Here is a 19921-nt window from a genome sequence, read left to right on the forward strand (position 1 = left end):
TTTTTTTGGCTTTTTACTTAATGGAGAAATATGAATTAAGTCAATTACTTACTAATGTAAAAAATATCCCTGGTTTATAATTTATTTTTCATGTTTATCCCAAAACTCACCCATAGATATTTACCCCACATAAAAATATCTCTGTTTTTTTATTTCTTATATTATATATGATAAAATTTAAAATTTATGATGTTTATATATTAAAATTCCAAAATAATTATGTATTCACTTGAATATAGTTTTACTTATAAATGTTAAAATATTGTGGTATTTAATATATTATTTATTTGAAATTTAAATTTAATAAGGATACGAATGTAAAAGTACATATTTTCAGCTTTTTAAGTTGAAAAAAACAAACAACTTAATCCTTATTTTTCGAGATTCAGATGAAAAAATAAACATATTATTCAGATTCAAACATTCAAACCTATTCAGAATTCAGACTAATTCAGGTCTATTTAGATTTCAGACAAAAAAACAAACGCCACCTTAATGTCAATTTACAATTTATATGTCATTTTTCTAAATTTTTGTTTTGTTTAAAAGTTCTTCTTGCAATTTACAACTCTAATATTAATTTACCCATTTTCCCATCAATTTACTAGTTTTTGTGTGATTTATAAATTTTTTATTTCATTTCACACTTAATGTCAATTTACAAATTTTATGTCATTTTTAAAATTTTTGTTTTGTTTGCAATTTCTTCTTGTAATTTACAACTCCAACATTAATTGGCTCTCTTTTCCATCAATTTACTAGTTTTATGTCTGGTTTCTGTATTTTTTATTTTATTTCACACTTAATGTCAATTTACAAGTTATGTATTATTTTTCTAAGTTTTTGTTTTGTTTACAATTTCTTCTTGTAATTTCCAACTCCAACATTAATTTACTCTATTTTCCATCAATTTACTAGTTTTATGTGCGTTTTACGTATTTTTTATTTTATTTCACACTTAATGTCAATTTACGAGTTTATGTCATGTTTCTAGGTTTCTATAATTCTTACAAGTCTGAAGATCAATTTACCATACCAATATGAATTTACGAATTCTTCCATCAATTTACATGTCCCATGTGTAGTTTATAACTGTTTTGTTTCATTTCACATTTAATGTCAGTTTACGAGTTTTATGTCATGTTTCTAGGCTTTTGTAATTCTTACAAGTCTGAAGACCAATTTACTACAACATTAATTTACCTCTTATTCCGTCAATTTTTTTTCCTATGTATGATTTACAATTTTTTAGTTTCATTTCATACTTAATGTGAATTTATGAGATTTATGTTGTTTTGTTTAAGTTTTTGTATTGTTTCCAATTCTGAAGACCAATTTTCAACTCTAACATTAATTTACTTATTTTTCTGTCAAGCTATCCTATGTGTGGATTACAGTTTCTTTGTTTAATTTACAGTTAATGTTAATTTATGAGTTTTATGTCATTTTTCAAAGTTTTGTAATTCTCACAATTTTGAAGACCAATTGACTGCTCTAACATTGATTCGCTTCTTTTTTTGACATTGGCTTAGCTTAGTTGACCCGACCTATATCCTATGTGAAATAAATTAGAGAGTTAGACTATTGGCATTCTTTTGGAAGTCTTTGAAAACTTTTTTGTGTATTTTACTAGTTTAGATTGTATGAGATTTAAATGATAGTAACTCATTCAGAGTGAGTATCAATTTGACTGATGAATTCATAATAGATCTATAGTATGTTCATAAGGATGGCAGTGGGTTGCTTCAGGCTCGGGCTTTAAAAGGTCCAAGCCAAAAAAAGCCTAGTTGTATGAATTTCAGGTCGGAAAGCTTGATGCCAACCATATTTTTTTAAAGTTTTTTAATTTTTAATTAATTTAATTTTTTTAGAAAGGAAACAGCTTCCCCATATATAAAACTTTTAAAAGCTTTAGAATTTTTTTAAAGTAAAAGAAACATAAAAATTACTCAAAGTTCTTAATTATATAATTTTATAAATAATAAACGTAAACATAATTTTCTTTTCAAAGTTTTAGGGTTGGGTTGGGGCATGTAGGGCCCGAACCTTGACCCAAATTTAATCGGGCTGTAAATTTAGGCCAGAGCCCAACTCGTGACCTTTAAATTCATGTCAATGTTTGAAAATTCGGTTTGGGTCAAAATTTGAGCCAGGTATTTTTTTTCCTTGTATATATGTTAGCTTCTTAATTTTAATTTTAATTTTTTCAAAGTAAGTATGGATCATTCTATTTTTTTTTTTTTGAATTTGGACATATAGCAAAAGAACATAAATATATGATGGATTGAGGAAAAAAAAATCATATCGTACAAACTCTTGTATGTACTTGTTTTCAATAAACTGATGTCACCTAATTCATTTGGTTATATTAAATAGCTATTGACTTTATTTTATCATTTTGTAATCTCATTTGACTAATGAATTTGAAAAGAGTCCAATATGTGGAAAAATGTCTCATCATTTGAGATAAAATGTTAAAATGTTATTTTCAAAATCAATAATGATAAAGCCATAAATAGCTTTATACAAACTAATGTAGATAAACTTATGTGGCATAAAGACATTAGCTGAAAAGTGACTTTTTTTTTTTAATTATGTGAGTTCATGTTAGTTTTATACAACCAACTTTCTCATGCGACATCAATTTGTATACATTTTTTTTAGACAAGGCAGTTGTGGCTCTATATATATTTCAATTGTATATATAGGTGCACATATGTATATCTGTGTGTGTGTGTTAATAACATTCTAGTTTGACAATGTAATAAGTGCATTGGATTTCAAGTCTACCATACCAATATAAAACCTTCATTCCTTAGTCGTCTCTTTCGTATTGTAGCTAATTATAAATCGTCACGTTTCATCCGCAATTGTCTTTTTGGTGCTCATACTGTAGTAATTCTCACACCGTATATTTCTCTTCAAATGATTTTAGGTTAAATGGATCATAATAACACAAAACCCAATTTTCTAATCACCATTCTGGAGTTGTTCAACAACTGTTTCTTGCCGTGACCATTATACATGCTACAAAAGTGGCTAATTTCGAAATATATTACACCCTCTTCATTTTTTTTTTACTTAATTCAAAAATTCATTTCCGTAAAGACTGAAATACCTTCATTTGTGAATTTTAAGTTGGGCAACAAAAGTTCCTCCAAAAAAAAGGTCTAACTAAACATAGATATTTTAATAATTTCTATTAAAATATAGAAACAAAATCATATTGAGCAAAAGAGAAAAGAATAAGTCATTCACCGAAAGAATAACATAATCAAAATCAGTATGCAAAATCTGAATCTACTAATCGGCATGCGCATATATCAAGGTGATTGATCATCGGCCCGTCAAATCCTTAATTGCTGAGCATGCAAGAGACCTGTTGATCTGAACAATACAAATGAAACCACCCTCATTACAAACCAACCAAAGAGAATAAAACAATAAGAGAAAGATGAATCTTACTATTACACTATCTCAGCAAGTCATTTCACCAAACATATGGCCAATTTCAAAGGCTTTCTATACACATCCAATTTATTGACATGCCAAATGAAATAAAACTCTAACTTTAGAAAATGTTCTAGTACATCTTTGACTTTTATCTTGCTCAACAATGCAGAAGAAAAGTAAGTTCCTACTGAACAAATAAGAGACCAAAACAACTTGAATTGGAAATGAACATTAAATTGCACAACACAAACTGTTTATTACACAAACATCTATGTAACTGACACAACTACTGGTAAGATAATTGATTAATTGGCCAAGTAACTGGGGATTCGAAATTGCTTCTAATTATTTGTAAAATTGCAATTATAATTGCAACAACTAATAGAAGCCATGAAACATAATAGGAAAAAAAAAATAAGCAAGAAAGAGATGTAAAGAGAACATACTCTTAACGCCTGTAGGCTTTCGGGCTCTACATTTTCTTCTTCAAATTCTTTTAAGCGTCAACTTTGTTGTCACTTTCTTCGATGGAAGATTATTCTTGTGAGACTCATGAAATAATTCGGCCTTATCTCTAATAGTTAGGCCATGGTTTCAAGGCTTCAACAAGAAAGAAAAAGCTTCAGCAAAGAAGGAAGTGAGAGAAAATATCAAGAAAGCTTAGAGAGATCGGTTGGATCCTGAGAAGTCTAATATAACAATTGATCGGTTGATTTGTTATATATTATATGTCACAATAATGATTTAAAGGGTACATAGACTCTTCCCTTAACTTGAGATCTTTACTTGGCTACTATCTAGCTTTTCTAGCTATCTAATATATAGCCACGCGATGGTTTCAAAATATGTATATCACTACTACCATATAAAATGTGGGGGTGCATTATATTTACAACTTAATTCATAAAATTTAAGATCCTCAATAATATTTTACATAGACCTAAAAACATATGTAAAATTATGATCTTAATGACTTAAAACATCATATTGTAACCTTATATATGTAACAAGTTATATCATTATAAGCTTCAACTTTTACATTTTAAGTTATAAAATTAAATTGTAGTATTGTTCCATAAAAATTACTTCAATCAAAATTCTAGACTTGCCCTAGTGATAGCATAATTTTACACGTCTATTGAACAAGTCCAAATCACGTGTACTGTCACAAGAAACACCCAATCTGTAATTTTCTTTTTTAAACAACTTAAAAATTTCCCAAAAGGGAATATTAAGTTCTTAAGCGGCTTAGAAAGCAAAAGCAAAAGAATGTTTCCATTATTGGCAATTGTTAAAGCAAAACTTAGAAAAGGAAAGATCAAATGAGGAGATTAAGTTCTTAAGCGGCTTAGAAAGCAAAAGCAAAAGAATGTTTCCATTATTGGCAATTGTTAAAGCAAAACTTAGAAAAGGAAAGATCAAATGAGGAGAGTGACTATGAAGGAAACAGAGTCTAGTTTTTTTTTTTTTTTTTATGTATCGGCTCTGTAAATAATTTTTTTCAATCCATGTCTTTCAATAGCCATCACCTCAGTCCAAGGATTGATAACCAGATCATCTGTAATCCCCTCTAAGAAAATTCTAGAAGCCTTCAACCTCAAAGCCTAACATAAAAAAATAATTTGAAGGTCATATTGTGATTACACAATAATCTAGAAAAGACCAAATGATCTGGCACAATGAAACTCTGGTTTAGGAGGAGAGAGTAGAAATTGTAAATGGTGATATGCACCTAATGCAATGCAAAACTCTAGCATTTAATTAGCAGGCCTTAATAATTAATTTCTTGAAATTCTTTGATCCTGTCATGCATAGTTATCCAATTATTCATCTTGTTCAGCAACCTAATGAGGCATTGTGGCGTATGAAACTCAAATGAAGAACAAAGGAATTAAAGAAAATGAAGAGCAAGATAAATAATTATAAATGAATGAGTTCGAACTTTGAATTTTACTGAAATTATGTCATTAAATTAATTTAGCAAATCAATAATATCCCTTTTAATTTTTTTCATTTATTTCATCTAGCAAATTTTACTATACTAAATATTTCATTAAACAAAGACTGGCTCATTTTAAAGTCTATTGCAAACTTCCATATGATGACGACTTACTTTGCCTAACCTATTTTAAAGGAGAGGAGCTTGCCATGAACAATCATCTTGTTATCAGATAACAATTTGATTAAATTATGTACATGGAACAACTCGTTCGCAATACTTCCATGACCAATCTAATACTTCCATGACCAATACAATTAGCCAAGTTACTTGTGATAAAACTGAAAGTTGTCATCTTTCTCCCTCAATTTTCTCGGAAACAAAACAAACCACAACCAGAACAGACGAACATTATGCAAAAATTACAAAAGCCCCCACTTAAAAAACCAAAAAATGGTAAAAAAAAGTCTTACTTGCAAAACCTCAAGCTGGTATTGTAAATTATCAAGAGCGGTCTGAATTGCATTCAAGCTCTTAGCCTCTTCAATCGTCGATGCCGAATCGTATATCTAGAAAGAAGAATCTTGCCATTGTGTTCAATTACTCAATAAGGTCATATTGTGATTACACAAAAGAAAAATCTAAAAGTTGTTGAGACAAGTACAATTCAAACTCTTAGCCTCTTGAATCGCCCACCCAAATCGCATTGGAGCTGGTCTCTATTACTTTTTGCCTTTCTCTTTCGCGATGGTTAATTAGGAATTGCTTTTTCCTTTTGTAATTTTTATTTTTACTACAAGGGGAATCTATTTTTTAATATATTTAGAACCGGTTAAATTTTACTTCTAAAAAAAATTTAATATATTATAATTATTTTTGACCACTGATCTAATCTAATGATATACAGTAACTACGGTATTAAATATTAATGCCGTGATTTTAATTACGGCGTTATAGAATTTTTCTAATTTTTATAATTATGGCAGATGTCACTAATTGGCGTAGATTTGTAAATTACAACAATTCTAGAAAACCACTAAAAAAACTAATAGATTAATTCGCTGGTACTTTTACTTGATTAATAAAGATTTTTAGGTTATACTGCAATTTAACTTTTAGAACAAACAAAAATAAATGAATCAATGTAGCATAAGTACTTTGCTTCAACTCGGATTGAAAATTCATTTCTTTGAAATGGTGGCAATCGTGCATACATTCACCTAACATTATTTTGTTAATTTTTTTTAATGAAATTATTTTTTCAATCTAAAGATGATCTTGCCGTTGGAACAGGTAGAAAGGTCAATAAGTTGTTACATCAAATTGATATTACATTAATGATCATCTCAAAATGTATATGCCTTCTGCAGTTCTTTTCCCCTCAGGCTCTAGCCATGCATGCAACCATGCCTACCTACATTAGCCCAGGTCTGTACTACCCACATCTTGTCTAGCAAAGATTCTCGATTCATCGTTATCGTCTTGTCGATGGCCGGAAAGAGATTTACAGTGCTAGAAAGAGATTTACCAAAGGCCAGATAGAGATTTTATACAGGATTGTGCAACTGATAGACTAATCATGCTTCAATCACGAAGTAGCAGGAACGCACACAGATAGGGGAGTGGGAGCTCTCTCTTCTATTCAGACTGCCTATCTGGGGCGGCCCCTGCTATACTTCGGTGTAGTCTTTGCAACATCAACAACTATCATCCAGCCATTGATAATCTGCAAAAAAGTTATCAGAAAAGGGAGAAGATGACGGGCTAATCATTCTCTAACTAAGAACATTAATCAGTTTATCTTCACAAATCAAAAAGATCTGGGTGAAAATGATTAAAGACTTGTGTTCACACAGTACTTACCTTGCCATTCATCTCTTTGAGAGCAGCACTAGCTGCCTCTTCGGTGGTGTACTCGATAAACGCATAACCTTTGGACCTTTTCGAAATCTTGTCCATTATAATTTTAACTGTAGACAAGTGGTTTTGATAGCAAGAGCATGACTTCAGTCAGAAATAGGGTATAATGGATGCAATTTAAAATTTTTAATTTCAAACTAAAGAAATACCTTCAACAAGCTTGCCAAAGCCTTCAAATGCCGCACGTAAGGTTTTCTCAGATGTATAAAATGAAAGGCCTGTTAACAGGAATCAAAGATTTCCAAGCAATTTTGTTACCAATGAGAAGAAACGAGAAAAAAGAATAATCTATGCCCAAAACAGCTATAAGGAAAAAGGTAGAATGAACTAGAGGGAAGAACGCGCTAGGCTTTGACAAAAGAGAAAATCATAGTATAAGTTGATCAATTACAAATATAAGGTAGAAAGCAAGGAAGCATTAAACTGCAGTTAGGTAAATGTTGGGAGAAATAGGAACAAAATCAAATGGAACATATTCCTTTGCTTCTTCTTGAAATGATTTGCATTATTTAATGCTAGTGGGTCATTGAATCCCTAATTTCCCAAGCAAAATATCATTATAAAATCGTGATGAAATAAGCATTTGACACTCAGAATATTAACTAGTGCCATACCAGTTACAAAAAGCTTCTTAGTCTTGATTTGTGTTGGACTAGATTCTGAAGAATCTGATGGGACCATAGAATTTTGTAAATTATTTCCTGAAAAAAAAATGCCATTAATCAAACAATTAATACTTTCATAGAAAACAGATTAATATTGATAAATACCCAACTATAATAGTAACTGCTCATTTGTAGAAACATCCAAGAAAATATTAACAAACATCAACTCAATAGCGGAGCACCGGAAAAACTTGTGAGTCATCTTCTTGTTAAAGCATGCAGAAGGTCTAACATGATACAGGACTTAAAGTAAAGATCAATTAAGCAGTCAACTGTAAGCAGTTTTAAAGGACAAAGATGATTGGTAGATTCAACTTTTAAGAAGCTATCAAGCAGTTGTATGGTTATCCAATGTAGGAGGTGGAAGCCTATTAAAAGGGTGGGTTGAGTGGGGTTTATATTGTTTGATATATGCATGATGTTAAGAGAAAATATCCACTGTAGTTCATGGTGGTCACATGGAAGTGTAGGATGAGTCATAAGGCTCAAGCTAGCACCCAAGGCTAGCAGCGGCAGACAAATCCCAGATTTCTTATTTAAAACAAGAAAAATCCCAGACAACCTCAAACTCATCAGAGATTGGTTTCTGTGACCTGGCAGGATCCCTAAACTCTTCCAGATGTTACAACATCTATACTTTTAGTTGATGCGTCCAAATCTTTATCAACCCAGAGTCTACAAATTGCTTGTCTACTCTGCTTTAGCAGTGTATTCCAATCGCAATAAATCTCCTAGACTGTAGTTTTATAGTAGCTATGCTAATGAGAGAATCCTTGTTAGTCGAGCGTCCGTTCTGAAATTATGATACTTTTATGGTTGAACAGGAATCGGGGTTTACTTGTTTCTTTGGACATCAGGGATTATGATGCAATTTTGGTTTTATCATATCACCTCGGGTTGTTCCTGTAAGAAGGTAGTGTTTAGAAAGCCTATTGAATAGGAGGTTGTTTTGAAATGGATTGACAGCATATTCTAATTCTTATTCTATTGGATCTGCATAAGTGTTGCACAACCTAGCTCTACAACAAACTCAAGTATTGCCAATGTTACATAATATCCTTATCAAACATCTATCGTGTGACATATGAAAAGCTCTAGCCACACCCCATTCGTCTGATCACAAAGTAAAATGCTCAAACTGCCAACAGATCCTAGCCTACCTTCCTGCAACTGATTATATGACTGAACATGCTGAGATCACAAAAGGTGCAACCCCTCCTTGAAAGACCACCTAGTCTCATGAAACTATTATCCTTATATGCTCTATTTGAGAAAGCAAATTACTCATGGAGAATACCAAGTGCATCGTATTGAATACACTGATAAACAGGATGATCTTTCATGAATTTTGGCAATAAAATGCATATAAAAAGCTAGATATAGTAGCAGCACTATCATATGCTTTTGCTGTGAAATGTCAATAAGGCATAATAATCAGAAAATGGAAAGACACTGAGAACAAATTAATTAAAATTTTGAATGATTCATGAGATCAGATGCATAAATCTTCATATTCAGCTGAGGGGAAGAGTTAAGCAAGTAAGGACCAGGGAAAAGAATATATGCAATGAAAGATTATACAAGATAAAGAAGGGGATAAAGAAGGGGACACACCTCCGTAATCCTTATTCTCTGAACCAAAATTCTCATCTGGCTGGACAGACAAAACACCAGGTACACCTGCATTTCGAGGGATCAGCAGTGCTCAGGCTGCAAATAACATGCTCATAAAAACAATGTGGGTTGAAGACAAAAGAGCATACACTTACCAGCGAGTTCCTGGGCACATTCATCATCAAGTTCACAGCAGAACCCATAGTTTGATTGCCACGAAACATGATATATACACATTTGCGCATCCTTCTCACTGCATAAATTCACACTGGCTTCATGATGAAGAGAAACGAGGAGATGATAATGACTCGTGTCAATGCTCAAACATATTTACTTACTTTCCCAAAACCTTGGTTAGAATTTGAGCATAACGGTCAACCATTTGTGCTTTTGTGACAACACCAACCCCTGGCTTGTCCATTCGGACAAGCCAGTGTTTTGTAGCTCCCAAAGGAAATAGTAGAGTAGTTCCAATTTGAGAGCTCCGTGGATTGCTCATCTGAATATCTGAACAACTATAATTTTTTTTCACGGAATTATAATCTGGGTCAGGCCTTACAGTCAAGACACCAGGCAAGCCTACAGCAAATAAATGAATGTAAAAATCAAAATTCAATCTAATTGTGAAATCTCAATTAAACAGAAAGAATCAGATCCAATATATTGTTGGATACAAACTTACACACCTCATAACTAATGACTCTAACTTAAAATAATAAATCAGTAGCACAAATTGCAAAATCACCAACAAAGAACTTAAAAAACATTGCCTAGCGACATTAAAACCAGATAACCAAATAAGTAATAGCAGAGCGAAGAAATCACATACGAGCAAGCTCACGAGAAGTTTCTTCATCAACATTACAGCAAAACCCGAAATGGGTATCACAAGAAGCATCATATATACACATTTGAGCATCCTTTTCACTGCATAAAACAATATTCAGACTCAAAAACCAAGAAAACAAACACTAACATTGACAAAAACAAAAAACAAAACAAAAAAATGCCCACTTGCCCAAAACTCTTTTAAGAGTCTTGACATAGTAATCAATGATTTCGGGCTTAGTATTAACCCCACGTGGAGCTCTCTCCATAAGCACCATCCAATGGCAATTTTCAGTCTTGGTGGAAGATAAAGTTGTTGTTGTCGACGAAGTGGCACTTGCTCTTGTTCTTGGTAATGAAATGCAAAAACAAGATGAAGATAATGAAGTTAAGCAACTCTTGTTATGCTGTAAAATGGAGAAGTTTGAGCTTGTTAATGAATTTTGCAGTTGGGTTTTGTGGTGTTTTATTGAGAGGTTTGGAGAGATGTTAATGGCTGAGAAAGAGAGAGTTTCCATGGCTTTTTCGTTCGTTTGTTTAATTTTTCACTTCATGTATTCGTAAGAGAGCAAAATCTAATCTAATCTGCTTGTTTTGATATTTTCTAGGGGAGAAGCTAATGCTCTCTCGCTTGCTTTGGGGTTTCGAAAAATATTTATCAAATTATTTTTTAAATAAAAAAATTAGAGTCTGTATGTTTTGTTTGATTTTTTTTTAATTTGCAGCGACATAATTAAAATTAACGATGACTTTCGGATATTTTAGACCTCTTTTTCTTTAAGATAAAAGGTGGATCAAACTCAAATAATTTTTGTTTTTTTCTTATTTCTTTGAAGACTTGAACTTGGGTCAGTTGCTACCAATTTCATGTTATTAGTAACCCACCATGTTGTTGGGGACTTTAGACTAATTATCATGTTAAATGGTAAAAAAATACAAATGGAATTAAATTAAGTTATCTTTTACTAATTAATTTCATATGACTTTTTTTATTATATAATTTAATTTTTATCTTATAATTACCATATCCTATAATCTAGACATCATCACATAGTCAAAACCGGTAAAATTCTGATTTCATAGTTACAAACTTACAATGCATTTATGTAGAGGGTGTCGTTTTTGTATGTAACTAATCCAAGATATTGTTCCCTCTTTAAATAAATTTGGGAGTGCTGAGGCCATTAAAATTTTTAGTATGAACATAGTTTCCTAATACAGACTGTTTGCAGTGCCAAAACTTTATTTGCACTCATATATTACAAGTTTACAACCCTCGACTGATGAAAAGCCTGAATATTTACAACTTTCATCTCACAAGGCTATTTTACAACCTACTAATAACTAGCCGGGTGATACAATCAAGTGTGGCTTATAAGTGGTTCTTCAAGATCTCCCCTTTCGTCATTGGTTGAGTTTTCTTCTGTATCAAGCATGCAAGCACAGCACAAAGAGACCATCTGAGAAAAGCAGAATTTTTATTGTTAACAAGAAGGAGAAGCAGGAAAGAGTTCGAAAACTATGAGAAAGCTGGGAGAAGGTTAAAGATTACCAAGCAGATAGATGCGACAATGATACTGAAGCCCTTACAGTTGAAGGGGGCATCAGTTGACAGGAACCATGCTGATAATATGCGAATTCAGAAATAAGCAAATATGATTTCAAGAGGTTCTAAAAGTTTAAAGCAATGAGAAGATAATTAAAACTTACATGTCAGTGGACTCATGGCAAGAGGAGATAACAAACTAGATATGGATTTCACACCAGCAATAAATCCCTGTGCCTTTCCCTGTAATCAACATGCATATATAACAGGTATCGCAGAGAGTTTATGATATGTGAACTGAAAATCCAAAGAAGTGGAATTTTATCAGAATCACTACTTAGCTCCACTTCCCTAAATTCCCAGCTTGAGCATTGAAAATGTTTAGCACTTTATCAAGTAGCACAGTAGTTCTGCCAACCTGATTGTTCAAGCCTGAAGCTTTTGAAATAATAGCATAAGTCTGCAGATTGAAAATTTGATGGCAAAGATGAATTGTTAAAACTGAGTTTTGGGAATTACTTAGTTATATGCGTTAGTAATATTTTCCATATATATAGAAATCCAAGGGTAATATTACATACAGAAGGTTTCACAAGTACATAAATGACACCAAATGCGGCACTGAGGTATGGCACCTGCATAGCAGAATGATGAATTCCCGTTAATGAAACTCCATCATCATTTTTTCTTTTAATTAGTTTCTCTCTATTTAACCATTGCTCATAAGCACGAATGATCTTTTCTATACATTGGTCAATAACATAGAAATCAAAATCTCTAGATATGAGATACTGGTGAGTAGAAAGCCTTTTATGTCGAAACTACCAAGTTTGCTGGAAAAAGATGACAATGAATGAGAAACAAGTGAAAATTAGAGGCCTTAGACAAGTTCCTGGTACCATTCAACACGTCATCTCAACTACAATTCTCTCTCTCATTATTCTAATTGACAAGTATTATACTTCCAAGGAGAGAAAAAAAAGCTATAGAATATTGAGGTAAATGTAAGTACATACCCATGAAGCCCATGCCAAGCCATAGAACAATGCCTGCATATAAAAAGAAAATTATCAGATCTCCCAATTCCTTTTATCTTGCTTCCCGGTTGGTGGTAGAGTGAGGAGACTTACATAAACTATTGATGCAAGCAAAGCTACGCACAGTATCACTTTCTCACCAACAAATGGATTGAGTAGAGGAAGCACCAAAATCTAGTAAAAAGCCAGAGAAAATTTTGAGGATCCATTTTGTGCTAAAAAATGGACGCTTCACTTGTTTCTTAATTTGGATTTTCGTAACTGAATGTCTATTATAAATTAAAAATAAAGTAAAATCATATTACTTGTACTTCATACCTGTGAAACAATTGAACCTATTCCCACCATCATAAGGATTTCTGAAAATTGATTCTTATTGAAACCAAAAACTGCCTTCAAATAGAACTGCAGAAGTAATATTATAATGCATCAAAACATTTAAGTTTAACAGAAAATAAGTTGATAAGATTAACAAAGAAATGGGTTGTATACATGCAGTGATGCAGATAGAACACACACAAACGCTGGTGTTTTAGTTATGCACTAGTTGCTTTCAAATTGCTTCTGGTTTGTGCAGCCTAATAATTTTTGCCTATCATCAATGCTAATGCCTAACAGCTCAGGCGACTATAATGTCTCCAAAATGTGGAAGTTCAATTTTATTTATTTTTTTCCGATTTATTTGGCTCGAAACTTGTATTGTGAACTGTGAAAACATTAGTCTCTCATTCTTCCTTTCGCATGTCATTCAGATCAGCAAATATCTGTTCAATTATCCCTGATCTACGATGTTTCCATATCAGTTTCCTACTGAATTGATTAAGATAATAACAAGGACAATCAGAGCAGTTTGTAGTATAGGGAACTTACTAGTAAGACTGCACTGATGCCGGACATTCCTAACTTATAGAAAAAGGAAACAAAAGAAATGCCCCTAAGTGTTGGACTGGGAAAGAAAAAAAAAAAAAGAGTTGAGCTCATTAGCCAGAATGTGGAAAAAGCAACTTTAAGCAGCTTAGTAATTTATATGAAGAAAAATATGTAAATTGATTGAAATAAAAATTATAACAAAAATGTAGGAGTACCTGCTAACAACCATTAAGGCAGCATCTCGCATTGATTTGTAGCGTCTATCAAGAACATTAACTGCCTTCTTTAAGCCAGATGATTCTTGGTCTTTCCTTGGAGCTGATTCAACTGTCTCCACCAGAAAGAATTGCATATAAACTGGAACAAAGATCAGGAGAGCTATTGAAACCTGAAACAGAATCATTCTTGAAATCGATTAGAAATTATAAGAATGGAGATTAAAGCAACAAAAGAGAGCATAGAACATTAAAGTATGAGTCTAATACCAAACTTACTGCAGCAACATACCGGAAAAATGTATTTCTCAGGAAGAAAACGTGCCAATACATTCCCTAAGACGTGTGAAGCAGAAAAAAGACCTGTAATCCAACTAAATGCTGTAGCCCTTTTGTTCTCATTGACAACATCTGCCTGACCGAGGAAAGCAAAATTGATACCTAAAACTCCGTGTCCATGAATTTTAATAATGAAGAACGATTCTTACCGCATAAGCAACAGCAATGCAGAAAATACTCCCTTGGCTTATTATATATGATATTGTTCGAAGCACATAGTAGGCATACACAAATTCTTGGGACTGATTGAAAGCAAGCAAAGCTGAAAAAATACAGAGTCAAAACAAAGAGAAAATTGTACATATACGGCACAATTTTGATTGTACCATTAATTCACTGCAAAATATTGTAGCAGAGATTGCATTGTAGACATTATTCAGAGACTCATATTTCAGCTTTGATTCCTATACTTGAGCAATTATGGTAAGATTCAGTGAACAGACATGATTAACAATTTCATTGGTCTGTAAACAGGAAAATTGACATTTAGTTTTGGGAAAAGTTTAGTGAAAAACATCACAATAGTTGATATTCATATATTGTTGAGGTAGCAAAATACTGGCAATTAACCGGTTTCAACCAATCATCACCTCTTGAAACAAAACAATAGGGCAGCCCTGGACTTCCTTTTAACTTTTATTTTCATGTTATTGAAGTAGTAAGAAAAGTTCTCATAGCTTTATGTATGTGTTTAGTGTTTCCTAAAGATGTTTTCATCTGTAACTTACTGAAAGGAACAATAGTGGTGGAGACAGTAATAAGTAGCAGCGGTTTACGCCCATATTCATCTGCAAGCTGACCGAGAAGTGGCAGTACCACCATCTTGAAAACTCCAACAACCTGCAAACAGAAGAAAATATAACTTTTAAAATAAAATGAGATATGAATATATAATCACAGTTTATCATCATCACAAGTTCCATGTAAGTTATTTGAAGTCATGAACATGAATATCTAATCCAACATCAATTCTCTTGCTTTCTTGAAGCTCTGAAAAGACTCAGAAAACTTGTCACGTGTACTAGAGTTTGTCAAAATACTTCAGGAACCACCTTATTAAACTCCCTCAATTGCCAATGGATCTCGGGTAATTCTCAAATTCACACAGCGTAGATTCTGTCTGTCTTTTACGTTCATAAGATTATCCAAGATCATCATAATGTTAGCAGAATATGAGAAATTTACAGGCACTCCAAATCTAAACTAGTTAAATAACCATAAAGTTTAATGGAACCAGCATTAGACATAATGCTTGATTTTGAAAGAAAAAATAAAATTTAAAACAGACCACCATCACCTTTATGGTTATAATCCAACTTGGAATTTTCAATAAGATGTAAAGGAAAGCTAAAATGGAATTAGGATGTGAAAATTTAGTGGTCCTTGAATTTAGTGGTCCTTGAACCACTTTATTATCCTTTCCATTTTCCACTCTTTAGGAAATAGAACAAACAAAAGGAAAAGTTCTGGCAACTTAACAAGTTGAACTAAAAAAAATTTTAGCAAACCAAGAATTTGGCATCTATTGGGACCCATACATGAATGAAATTGCATGCTTCACTTATCAAAAGCTATTGTATCTACTCATCTAAGGTTCCCTCTATAGCACTAATTTATTATCAAACTAAATAAACTCACTTCAGCATAAACACCAATGTATCTATCCATTTCTTTTCTAGGCATAACTTGGAAGAACTGCAGCTTCAATGAACCCCAAGAACTAAAATGCATGCCCTTGCTACTCAGCACTGTAGAATGGCGCAAGATGGATATCTTAGATCATGTTCCATTGGCAGAGTTTGGAAAATCTACTGAGAAAACAAATTGGAAATAGCATAAAAGCTCAAATTAAATTCTCAGAATATATCATCTGTGGATTTTGCTGGTTCCTAATTCCTTATCAACTACATAGAAACCCGAATATAGAATAATGTCGCGTTGACATCCAACCATGAACCATCTTTAATCAAATCTTTTTCTAGATATGCAGAAAATCGTACAAGTAAAGATGTCATAATAATCATTTTAAACAAATCCTTTTGAAGATGTTTCAATTCTAGATATGCAGAGTGCTTATTGGCTATTGCTGTTTGAGATTCATCCATGCCTGTAATCAAGTAAGTAAACCTTTTTTGTCTGCTTTCTGCAGATCCTGGAACATGGATTTGACAAAAACCAAAACTGGTGAAGCTAACATGGTTGAATATAAAAAATTGGACAAATCAAAAGTACCTTCTCAAATCTATTAGCATTACTTGCAATGTTCTCAGAAATTAACTTCCAAATGTTAATGAGTTCTTTTCATTGAACTGACACTTAGTTGGTTCCAAGTCACCAATTAACTCTTAAAAATAACATTCCGATTCTATTAACAAATCTCCAATCAACAAATTGTTATAACAGCTTTTGCTACGTAAAGGTTTTTACTTTTCTTACCTATCTGAAACAAGACGCCTTGTTTGGTTCCAAGAAAACCCCGGAAAATTAAGAAATACAAAATTCCCGCAAACCTGTTAGAGACCAAAACAAAAATCTAGACAGCTCCTTTATTCTAATCCTTCTTTCCCACAAACCCAAAAAGCAAAACAGCTCAAATCCCAAAACTAATAAAATCTAAAGCATAAAAAGAGAATAAAAAGAAGAATTATTATTTACCGTTTGTTGAAGGCCACTGATGTAAATAGCCTCAGAACAAGTAGGTTGGCCAGGACACAAAGCATTAGTAACAACATCAACAAGAACAGAAACAGTCATCGCCTCAGCAACCCAATGAACACAAAGAGGCAACAGCAAATGCAGAAGCGGCCTCAGCTCCCAAAAACCAGAAGCCATTGCTACCTAGCTGTCACTATACTAACAAAAACACTAAGTGATACTACAAGGACATGTGGATAATGATTGCTTGGTTTGTTACTCTTCGACTAGTGTTGATGGCAACACGGTATGTGTATATATAAATGTATATATGTACAAGCAGGAGTAGTTATGGTGGTTTGTGCTTGTGCATGGGAATAGAAATGCGCGTGCGGGCATTCGTTGGACTTGTGCTTAGGATTACGTTGCTTGTGCTGGTGCCACTTCTCTAGTGCAAGATGATGATTCAGCCCACTTTTTGGAGTCATTACAAGGCATGAATCGTGATTCGATATCACGTTATGCATACGAATTTTCGTTGACAAAATTATAATAATTATTGCAGGCGCAGAGAGGGCTTAACGCCAGAGGGCCATGTCAACTGCAGACTTTAAAAAATGTTTAAAATTTTTTTAAAAAATTAAAAATTAGATATAAAATAATAACTTGGTCTCCACACAAGTAATTTGTAAACTTTATATACAAGATGAAAATGTAATTTTAGGTTTTGTAAAATAAAATCAAAATGACCCAATTGTTTGATCTTTATTTTGCTAATTGCTTTCTTATTTTGACAAAATAGCAAATAGTCTTTTAAAAATTTAATAAAGTTTAGATCCAGCTCTTTATTTTTTATTTTGTCAATTACTTATTCATATTATTTTTTTATTTGTAACAGTCACCCCAAATCAAATTTGTTACGGTTACAAGCAAAATTCTCAAGTTTCTACGACCACACCAAAATTATAGATGAAGAATCATCTAAAATCAATCATCTATTAGTACCTAAAGTTTGAACTTGGCCACCCTAGAGAACAACTTCGAACTCAACCCTTGAATTATTTGGAAAAAAGATACATCTTATAGTTTGGCATAACAGTCATAGATCACATTCATTATTTTTTTTAAAAGATTATTATACCAAAAGAAAATAATCTTACAAAAAATCCTTTTCACCTGTCTAGTTGTATCCCCCTCTATGAATATTTTAGTGATAGATTCCTTAGGAGCCGAATGCTCATATTTGGTCAAATGCCTAGTAACAAAATCTTTTGTTCCTTTCATTACAATATTTTTGAACAAATTCTTGAATAACAAACCTAAACCATTTTGTTATTAATGACATTGATGATGATAATGACGATATTGATTTTAAAAGAGCTATGTAGTCATTTCTGAAATATATAAACGTTTTCATGATCATTTTCACCAAATCATGGGACGTCACTAGAGATAGTAAAATAACCTGGACTCGACCCGAACCCGGATAATCCGGGGCGGATTGAACCCGTATCATATCAGAGTGCAAAAAAATTCAGATTCAGAATGGATGTTAATAACCCGGATGTATCCGGATCCGGATCTGGGTTTGGGATAACCCGTATATCCGAAACTCGAATCCGGATATTTTTTTAATATTATTTTTAATTATATTTATTAGTTAATATAAATACAAGCATAAACAAAAAAAACCCTAATTCTAATTCTATCTTTCTACTCACAGACACAATCACACAAACACATTGAAGCTATGCCGCCTGCCGCTGCCGCAGCAAAGTGCCAAAGTCAAACAACCATCGGCCGGGATTGCCACTGTCGCAAGATCGGTTTCTCCAATGTCGCAAGCTTGGGTTCCCCACCGTCGCAACTCGTTTGGTTCACCGCCTTTGCATGCTTGCAGCTTGGCAGATCGTCTATTCATCATCATCGGCAGTCTTTTTTGAGCTGTGACAGCTCACCTTCACCATCACCATGGGCTGCCGTGAACACCAGCGTCGCATGCTTGCAGGAGGATGTGCATTAGTTGGCAAGTACAAATTCGAGCCCCAAAATGAATTTTCAAAGCAAAATACAGTTCATTCACAGTCGTATCAAAATCAAACCCAAGCTTTTCCCCAAATTGGAATATCATTTCGTTCTGTTTCTTTACAACCTCCAATTGACTACTAAAGCGACCTTTTTGTCTTTTTTTTTTCAACCAATATGTTTACATGACTTTTTTTGTTTGGATTTGAGTTTGCCTTATAATTAATTCAAATTTCTCGCTTGTGTCCATGGGAGGATTTCTCGTAGAAATTTCGAGGATTCAAATTTCTCGTAGAAATTGATTTATTGGTCTGGGGTCAAAACCCAGATTTTTTTGGATTGAACCCGGACCGGACCCGGATGGAAAAAACCAGATTTTGATCTAGATCCAGGAGAAAGGACATAACGTCCGGATCCAGAACCGGAAAGGATAAACCCGAACCCAGACCCGAATTTTGCCGTCCCTAGACGTCACTGTCATTTCCCCGTCTATTGCAAGCTCACACGTCAATACTAAATAACATAAGCAATTATTCGTCAAAAAAAAAAAAAAAAATAACATAAGCAATTCAATCCATGCAACGTTAAATACAAGTACGATGTGATGGTTTTCCGAATTCACTTAAACGATTTTAAATCATTAAAAAGGGGAAGCGACTAAAGGCTGCCGGCTGCATAAAATGAAGCAAGTGGGGAATTGAAAAATGTTTTTAAGGCCATATTTATAACTGCAACTGGATCTAACAAATTATCCCCCACCACTTTAGCTTTGACAGTTTTTTCCCTTTTTTTATTTATTTTAACTTTTAACCATTTTTGTGCATAAAGCAGCACTA

General features: G+C 33.0%; 2 protein-coding genes and 1 long non-coding RNA gene across 6 annotated transcripts; all 3 read right to left on the minus strand.

Annotated features, from left to right (window-relative positions):
• Positions 1–3152: 3152 nt before the first annotated feature.
• Positions 3153–6147, minus strand: LOC107177836 (uncharacterized). Its single transcript, XR_001508778.3, has 3 exons — positions 5866–6147; positions 3900–4053; positions 3153–3387 (listed from the first exon to the last, which is right to left on the minus strand). It is a non-coding gene; the product is annotated as an uncharacterized LOC107177836 (long non-coding RNA).
• Positions 6148–6546: 399 nt separating this feature from the next.
• Positions 6547–11077, minus strand: LOC102620843 (organelle RRM domain-containing protein 1, chloroplastic). 2 transcript variants are annotated; one of them, XM_006485157.4, is made up of 9 exons: positions 10606–11077; positions 10421–10518; positions 9930–10170; positions 9747–9844; positions 9592–9657; positions 7927–8013; positions 7462–7530; positions 7256–7362; positions 6547–7118 (listed from the first exon to the last, which is right to left on the minus strand). In XM_006485157.4, exons 1-9 carry the CDS (start codon positions 10935–10937, stop codon positions 7044–7046), a joined length of 1173 nt encoding a protein of 390 aa, XP_006485220.1. In that variant the 5' UTR covers positions 10938–11077; the 3' UTR covers positions 6547–7043. The 2 variants fall into 2 exon arrangements, with proteins under 2 accessions (XP_006485220.1, XP_006485221.1); XM_006485158.4 differs by having other exon boundaries at positions 10610–10758.
• Positions 11078–11248: 171 nt separating this feature from the next.
• LOC102620188 (uncharacterized) lies at positions 11249–17558 on the minus strand. Of its 3 annotated transcripts, none has more exons than XM_006485154.4 (14): positions 17082–17557; positions 15155–15266; positions 14576–14688; positions 14380–14502; positions 14088–14260; positions 13873–13948; positions 13321–13407; positions 13096–13176; positions 12982–13014; positions 12547–12600; positions 12384–12425; positions 12130–12208; positions 11972–12042; positions 11249–11879 (listed from the first exon to the last, which is right to left on the minus strand). In XM_006485154.4, exons 1-14 carry the CDS (start codon positions 17256–17258, stop codon positions 11781–11783), a joined length of 1320 nt encoding a protein of 439 aa, XP_006485217.1. In that variant the 5' UTR covers positions 17259–17557; the 3' UTR covers positions 11249–11780. The 3 variants fall into 3 exon arrangements, with proteins under 3 accessions (XP_006485217.1, XP_006485218.1, XP_024957417.1); XM_006485155.4 differs by lacking the exon at positions 17082–17557 and adding an exon at positions 15479–15769; XM_025101649.2 differs by lacking the exon at positions 12547–12600 and having other exon boundaries at positions 17082–17558.
• Positions 17559–19921: the final 2363 nt, after the last annotated feature.

Source organism: Citrus sinensis, chromosome 4 (assembly GCF_022201045.2).
Source record: "Citrus sinensis cultivar Valencia sweet orange chromosome 4, DVS_A1.0, whole genome shotgun sequence".
Lineage (NCBI taxonomy): Eukaryota > Viridiplantae > Streptophyta > Magnoliopsida > Sapindales > Rutaceae > Citrus > Citrus sinensis.

Coding starts and splice junctions, on each gene's coding strand:
- LOC102620843 (XM_006485157.4), bottom strand. CDS start 10,937: ATGGAAACTCTCTCTTTCTCAGCCATTAACATCTCTCCAAACCTCTCA. Junction 7,363..7,461: donor CTTTGGCAAGCTTGTTGAAG/GTATTTCTTTAG, acceptor ACTTGTCTACAG/TTAAAATTATAATGGACAAG. Junction 7,119..7,255: donor TCAAAGAGATGAATGGCAAG/GTAAGTACTGTG, acceptor ACTTTTTTGCAG/ATTATCAATGGCTGGATGAT.
- LOC102620188 (XM_006485154.4), bottom strand. CDS start 17,258: ATGGCTTCTGGTTTTTGGGAGCTGAGGCCGCTTCTGCATTTGCTGTTG. Junction 14,261..14,379: donor CTGAGAAATACATTTTTCCG/GTATGTTGCTGC, acceptor ATTCTGTTTCAG/GTTTCAATAGCTCTCCTGAT. Junction 12,209..12,383: donor CTTCAGGCTTGAACAATCAG/GTTGGCAGAACT, acceptor TGTTGATTACAG/GGAAAGGCACAGGGATTTAT.